Source organism: Accipiter gentilis, chromosome 30, assembly GCF_929443795.1.
Source record: "Accipiter gentilis chromosome 30, bAccGen1.1, whole genome shotgun sequence".
Lineage (NCBI taxonomy): Eukaryota > Metazoa > Chordata > Aves > Accipitriformes > Accipitridae > Astur > Astur gentilis.
Genome location: NC_064909.1, coordinates 13,190,950 through 13,198,379, shown reverse-complemented (window position 1 = coordinate 13,198,379; position 7,430 = coordinate 13,190,950). Strand labels below are relative to the sequence as shown.

Here is a 7,430-nt window from a genome sequence, read left to right as displayed (position 1 = left end):
CAATTTTGATTCTTAGAAGCAAATCTTTGAATTTTTTGATCTGCACTTAGTTTTGGGATGGCCAAGATTGCTATTGGTGGTGAGCTTGGTTGTCAGAGTTTTACAGGAGCCAGGACACAGGCCAGCTGGGCCTCTGACATCTCAAATAGGGGTTCCTGGATCATTGGATCCATTGAGGATCAGTGAAGCATTAATACAGTGGGGTTCAGGACAACTCAGCTGAGGAGAACCCAAGGAAACTGCAACAGGTGGAGGAGTTTCCAGCACCTTTCTGATGATCTCAAATACCTCTGTCAGGGTCTGTGCCACCTCAATCTTGGAGAGCTTTGGGCATCCTAGGTCACTTTGTCATACACAGGCACAGCAGAAACGCTGGAACTTGAAATTTCTCAGGTCCAAATTTTGAGAGAAACAAAGTCCAGGTGCCTTTCCAATAGCCCCAAGAGTTAAGGAACCTGACACTACCACTTCCCCCTCCTGTGGAACACATGCATGTTAGGGGAGGGGAGAGAGCAGGGGACAAGATCACCCAAAATGAACTAAAAAATTGGAGAGCCTGTTTCAGTCAGCTTTCCCACAGATGTGGTGGTTAGGAAAGCAGGCTTCAACTGTTCAGTCCACTTGAACACAAAAGAGAACAAGTAGTAAATTACATATGACTACCTAAAATTGGCAACTAGCCAAAACAGATGAAGTCTGAAGCTGAATTCAGGAGCCTGGAGTATCTTGCACCAGTGAAGCCTCTATATACTTTGTTTTCTTCAGATTTTGTGACCCAAATCCCTCACAAATTAGAGAGTCTTAGGGCCTCCCTTTCCCTAACAATGTGACACATACTGAGGCATGCCATGGACAACAACAGACAACACATAGTTGTGCTTTTCTTTCTGTTCTGTGTGGACAGAAGAGTGGCATATGTTGGGTTCTCAGTCTTGTGGTGTCAGCAAGGGTGCCTGAACTTGGCTGCTTGCTTAGATAAAGACTGAATGGCTAAGCTCTCCCAGCATGGGTTTTTTTTCTCCTCACTCTGCCGACATTATGAATGGCAAAGTAGACTGCAGGTTGCACTGCACCCATTCTCACTTCCTCCCTTCCCACAAGATTAAGTCCTCTGAATAACTACACTCTTGGTCCACTCAAACCACGTTTAAGCTAGCACTGAACTTCAAGATACAAAAAGCTATGTTTTCCATACAGAAGAAAATTTCAAAATTCAGTTTTCAACAGTGTGTTCAAGTTACTTCTTTCTCCTTTCATCACACAAGGTATTTAACAACTCTAATTTACTTAAAGTCCTTTGATAGATCCTTTCCTCACAGTAGGGTAACACCAATATGACTTCACTGGCTTAAGGCTGGCTCTATTTCCAGCAAGCAGGAACATCTTGGACACCAGAAGATACGAAACAAGGCAACTTTGCTAAAATGTTCCCAGTCTCTCCATGTGCACACACAGAAAAGGATCTAAGGCAGCTCTTCCCTTAGTGAGGCCAGCTTATCATAACATTTACAGATAAATTAGCAAGATTATAACTTACCTCATTCTATCATCATCAGCCAGTCCATAATGCTATCATGACACTGGATTAAAGCTCCATATATAGGAATAGTGCATGCTTCTAATCCTTTCATCTGTAGCCTACCTTTCTTCTCCTTCCTCAAGCGCATGACTAGTAAGAGCACGCAAGACAGATTCAGCCTGCTTTAATTAGAGCCTCCTTCACATTTTGACCCATTGTAAGTTTAATCATTGCACGTATTGATTGTGACTGGTTTGAACCACGTAGCAAGTACAAGATCAATCTAATTTCATGGCCCCAATTATACATAATTCTCACCTTTATCTCCTGCAGGATTCACTATTCACATTAAAATCTGCATATGCATTTGCAAAACACATTAAGATAAAACTTATAACAACTTGGACAACACAAAGCCAGCCCTAATATGTCTTTCCATGTAATCACTGAAATACAAAGTCAAGAGCAGAACCCACTGTTAGTTATCTTCATCTATGTCTCTATATCCTTATTTTCATGTGAAACGTGCTATACGTTCAAAAATTTCCTCAACATAAGCCCCTTTAATTCTGCTGTAATTTATCTCTCCGCTCATTTACAGTTAGCTCAATGGGAGCAGAACACATGGCATACACCAGCTTCTACCTGATGTGTAAAGATGCTTACGTATGGAACCACTTTCTACGCTTACAGGAACTGTGAAACTGCTAGCACAGGAGAATATTAAGGAAATTTCAAATAAACTGCAGCAGCAGGAACCAAGGACAAAAGCCAGCATGTAAGGTGCAGTCATGCTCTGGCTATACCACTACGCCCTCTGTACAAGACAGCGCCGGTCCACCAATCAAGCATTTTAGAATCTCTCTACTAGCACATTAGGTGCTATAGTACAATCTATAAAATAGACTGGGGGGGGGGGGCATAGTGACACTGCATTGTCCTTGCAACAATGTGAACTTGAATCTGTCTCCTCTGAATAACTGCTGACACAGCACTTTTGTAATTCATTCCAAGACTAGTTTGATCCACTGCAAAATCTGCGTGTTTGTGAGGAGCGTAAAGCGTAACACCCTATGAGAACAGATGGTTTAAACCACAGAACTCCAATGTGTCGGTATACGTTGCGCTCTTGGATTTGTTTGTATCATTATACATAGAAAAGGGACTGAAGCGATCTCTACGGCTGCTGCTGGACATCTAGCTCCAGAGTTTTTACAGTTTACTCCTACAAAGCTCCCGGAAAGGCTCTGCCTAATCACCGGAGCAGCTGTGAGAGGAGAAGCACCGGCACCCTGCCCCACCGAGGCCAGCGGCACTGTGAGAGGCAGGGCAGCCTCCACCGAGCACCCCTCTGGGGCGGTCTCCCCGGGGCTTCACCGAGCGCCCCGCCAGCCGGGAGAGCCCTGCGCACCACCCGCTAGTCACCTCCCGTCCGGCTCCAACCTCACCGCCTCCTCCCGGCGGACTCCGGGCCGTGACTGCAGAGCGGCCCTGGCCAGCAACCGTCCGCCCGCCCGCCGTAGGGGAGCGCTAACCGCCCGTCGCCTCACGCACCGCCTTTATAGCTTCTCCAGCCGGAAGTGACGAAGCCCGTCCCCGCCCCGTGGCGGCGGGCGGGGCCGGGGGCGGGGCCTGCCCAGCCGGCCGGCCTTTGCCGAGCTGGCGCCGCCGCGCGCCCAGCCCCACCCTCTCTTTTGGTTCCGGCGCGGCGCCGGCGGTGACGGCGGGGATGGCGGCGCTGAGCCTCACCGTCAACGCGGGGAGCCCCCCGCTCGGTAAGTGCGGGCCGGACGTGGCTTCCCCGCCCCCCCCCCCCCCCCCGCTCTTCCCCGTTCCCTCGGGAGGGCCCCCGCCGGACGCTGTCCCCTCACCGCCCGCCCCGCCGCGCGCGTGGCCGCCGCGTTGCATCATGCGGCGCCGTGCGCCGGTGCGGCGGCTTGTCCCCGCGTGCGGGGACGGGCGAGGCGTGAGGGGGGACGGCGTCCCGCCTCCGTCCTCCCCTCTGCGGCCCGGGCCTGCTGTAGGCCGGGGCCGTGCGCCCGCCGCGGCCTTGGCACGGGCGACTGAGGCGGCCGGCGGGTGCGCGGGGCGGACGCCCTGCCGCTGAGGGGGACGGCGGGGCCGGTCCCCGGCGGGCGGGCCGGCGCTGAGGGGAGGAAGGGGGCGCGGGGGGCCACGTCGCCGGCAGGGCCTGGCCCCCGCGGGGTCCCGCTGGCGCTTGAGGCGCTGAGGAGGCGCCGGCCCGGCAGCCCGGCGGCGTGTCGGGCTCCGCAGCGGCCGCTCCGCCGCGCCTGCCCGGCGCCGGTCTGCAGGGATCGGGCAGGGGGGGTGCTGCCGCTGCCGCCCCTCCGGGCGGCCGGTCTCCAGCAGGTTGCTTGTCGGGTAGCTGTTTGGGCAGCGGTGACGGCTGCCGGCACTTAACGCAACTTAGGCTCAAGAAACTGAGTCATAGGTAGACCCCCCCGAGTGACTTAGCAGGTTGAGGCTAAATTTTCAAGGCAGCCCTAATTCAGGTTGCTTGTTTGTGAGCTCTGCCTAACTGCTGCTATCTTTCCTTGTCAGCTATAATCTGCCGCGAAAATCGGCTCCTCTGGGGAGCTGGTTCAAAGTTGCGGGGCAAAATCTTGCTTTTTCACTTGCTCGCTGTCTTTCGAGGTTATTTTGCCTTTCAAAATGCAAGAACCTCCTTCGTTACACTTTATGCCATCTGGAAACAGCCTTTTGTATGTATTCCGTACCATTTCTCCGTTTCGTTACAACTATTCAAAATACGTTTTCTTCCCACTCTTCCTCTTAGTTTATTGATTTCTTTTTCATGCCGTTATTCCCAAATGCATTTGAGAGTTGAATACAACTTGCACGACTACTGATTTAAGGTATAATAATATGTAAGTTTTAAATAACATTTCTCCTAGTACTTGTTTATACTGATTTGCTAGAAGAGATGTGATGCAATATGAGCTGTGATGAACATGCGATTAGGGGCTTTGGAGGATTCTTTTGATAGCTGGTGAGTGGCACTAGAGGTTTAATTCAGGAGATTGCATAATTATGTCAGAAATATTACATATTACAGATGAAACACTTTGGTAGACATTTGTATCAAGAAGATAAGCACACTCATCCTACTCATTCCTACTTTGTACTATTCATCATGGCTGTGCACTGGGAAAAGTGTAGTAGCTTTTAATGGCATTAGTATTAATTACATAGCTTCGTGTGCGTAATACTTGTCATTTTCAAAGCGTTTCCATGCATGTTATTAAAATACTTACACATTTTACAAACGTATTGCATAAGGGATGTCATCCTGACTTTCACAGATGGATAACTGAGGGATGGGAAGAAGAACCTTGAGTTACTGTTGATAAAAGCTTAATGCCACAAGACGGGTTTGCAGCTGAGCAGAGGTGAGAGCTAGGGAATTCCTAGCTCCAGTGCTTTGTATTTAGGCCGATGTATTAACAGCTTACAACATCATCTGCCTTGGGTAGTCTATGCATTGTTCTAGGGAAGATAGAGCGCACGGCACGCTATGAAGACTGTAAGAGGTTAGATGCCTTCAAAAACTAGAGCATAATCCTTTGGCTAGTTTCATTTAAGTAATATTTGCCTATGCAAAAGCTTGCTGTCTTTGTGCGTGCTTCTAAGCAAAGCAAAAGAACGCAAGCTCCTCTACATATGCTCAGCAGGCTGAATCTGGACCAGAGCCAATCCAGAAATACAGCCAAGTTAGCTCGGTGCTTTGAGCTACTGTGTCATGCTATAGAGCATTGAGATCAGAGCAGGTTTGCATCAAGCCACTTTGTTTATGGGCAGAGCTGTCTTCCAGCTGATGATGTAGCCTAAGAACTTCAAAAATGCTTTTATTTCTAGAGGCCATCCTTTATTGTCACCGGTGAACTATGTTAAAAACCCTTTATAAACTTTCTGTACTTGTATATGGATAGAGTTTCTTGGTTTTGAATGGCTAATCTTTTCATAAACATTAAATCAGCTTTAAAATAGTCTCATCCTTGTTCAGAAACTACAGGTATATTCGGTAATTGATCTCCTTTGATGCATAAGTCAGGGCTGGGATGGTGTACGTTACTATACTGTTCAATAATTTAAAGCAATTTGATTGCATTCTCTACATATATTGGGGGACAGGACTAATTTTTAGAATACCCTTAGGAAGCAAAACGTATTGGTGCCAACACTTGCTGAGCTCACTGCAGGTTACCGTATGCTGGATGTTATCAATTTGAAGCTGTAAGGATTGCCAAGAATAAGAAGCCTCTTGCATATGAGACTGAACGCATATGAGACTGAACATTGATTTCTTCCCTGGGCAATCTTACTTGAAGGAGCCAGTTCAGTTGTCTGGTCCTATTTGATAAGAAATGTAACTCTTTTGTTGCTACTATGAAAGATATCTTTCCTGGAAGAAAATTCAGTATCTTTTTCTCTTGTTTTTTAAAGGAGCTCTGCTGACAGTGGAGCATGTGAAGGATGATGTTGAAATTTCAGTGGAAGAAGGCAAAGAAACCATCCTCCGTGTGTCCGAGTAAGTGACTTTGCATCTCTCATTCTAGCTTTGGGTCAGCAGTTTTAAAAATCACATGGTTTTAACATTGACAGTAACCTTTTCAGGTAGGAGGAAGAGAAGAATACAGTTTTACACTGCATTACTGATGTCTCTTTACAGCACAGACAAAACATTTACAGTATCTTCTAAACTTGATCTTTATGGAAAGAGCTCAGGTATTGTAATTTGCATGCACTTATGTCTAATTGTTTTTGCTGTACCAATCACTTTATTGTTTAGGCATTTGCCTTTTTCAGGTGCCATGGATTAACAAAAGCAAGGCCATTTTATATTAGGCAAGCTTGGTATACAAGACTCCTTAGACTTGCGCTATGTGATAGAATGAATTTTAAAGGTTTATATGGCATTATTTTGCGGTCACTGCTGCATATAAGTGAAGGCATAATTTTATCTTAGAAAAGTGCTAATTAACTATGACGTGCTGCCCAGTGTATCCATCTGCATCCTGTAGAAAGAATCTTGGAAAATTTTGTAGAAACCTATTGCCTGTCCTTCTAAAAATAGCCTGCCATTGGAATAAATATTTTCAAGTCTGGGGCATGAAGGTGGTTTTTATGATCTGAGTAGGATCATATGCATATCAGAAATGCAGGACTAATGCTGTTAGTTTTGGGAAGCTGCATTGTCATCTTAGATTCCATATCAGGTGAGATACCTGGATGTATCAAGAGGAGCTATCCTGATACCTTAAGTACTGCTGACATATCGGTGGATATCTCTGATGTCTAGTATCTACAGTAAGGAGCAGGTTTTGACCAATAAACATTGTAGTCCTAACTTAAAGTATATTAACACTGTGATGAGTTTGGGATTAGTGATTATAAGTGTAGGTTTTGAATACTGATTGTTTTTTGAAAGAACAGCAAAAAAATCTATTGTTCATGGACTTGCTGACAAACTTGCATTTTGTAAGCTATTTGAGTAGAAGATGCTGTTAAAACCACCAGTGCATCATCAATCGGTATTCCTACATGTCTGTAGAATGGTTATAAAAGCAACATAGTATTTTTATGTTGTGTTGCAGAGATCCTGACTTGATCCTCATAAATTAACACCAACTGAGCTTTTCCACTGTCTTCTAACCTTAGGGAAAGAGCTTGTCACTACGTACATATTTCTGCAAAAAATCAAAGCACAGGATGATTCACAATCTTCAATTATAACGATTGTTTTACTGGTTGCAAGTATTACTTTCTGTTTAAAATGTTAGAATTGAACTCAGATATTAGTTCTTTCCTTACTGTAATCTCTTATTTTACATGTTGTCTTTTGCTGTGCCTAGTGATGGCGTTGAATTTGTGATTTTGAATTGAAGCAAGA

The 7,430-nt window shown here is 46.1% G+C and overlaps 1 protein-coding gene across 6 annotated transcripts in view; it reads left to right on the top strand.

The window, feature by feature from the left end:
* Positions 1 to 3,145: 3,145 nt before the first annotated feature.
* EPRS1 (glutamyl-prolyl-tRNA synthetase 1) overlaps positions 3,146 to 7,430 on the top strand; it is a 41,831-nt gene continuing 37,546 nt past the window's right edge. For all 6 annotated transcript variants that reach the window (XM_049833692.1, XM_049833690.1, XM_049833688.1 and 3 more), the window contains exons 1-2: positions 3,146 to 3,294; positions 5,984 to 6,068. In XM_049833692.1, coding sequence (XP_049689649.1) covers positions 3,249 to 3,294; positions 5,984 to 6,068 — 131 coding nt within the window. In that variant the 5' untranslated portion in view covers positions 3,146 to 3,248. The remainder of the gene's footprint in view (positions 3,295 to 5,983; positions 6,069 to 7,430) is intronic.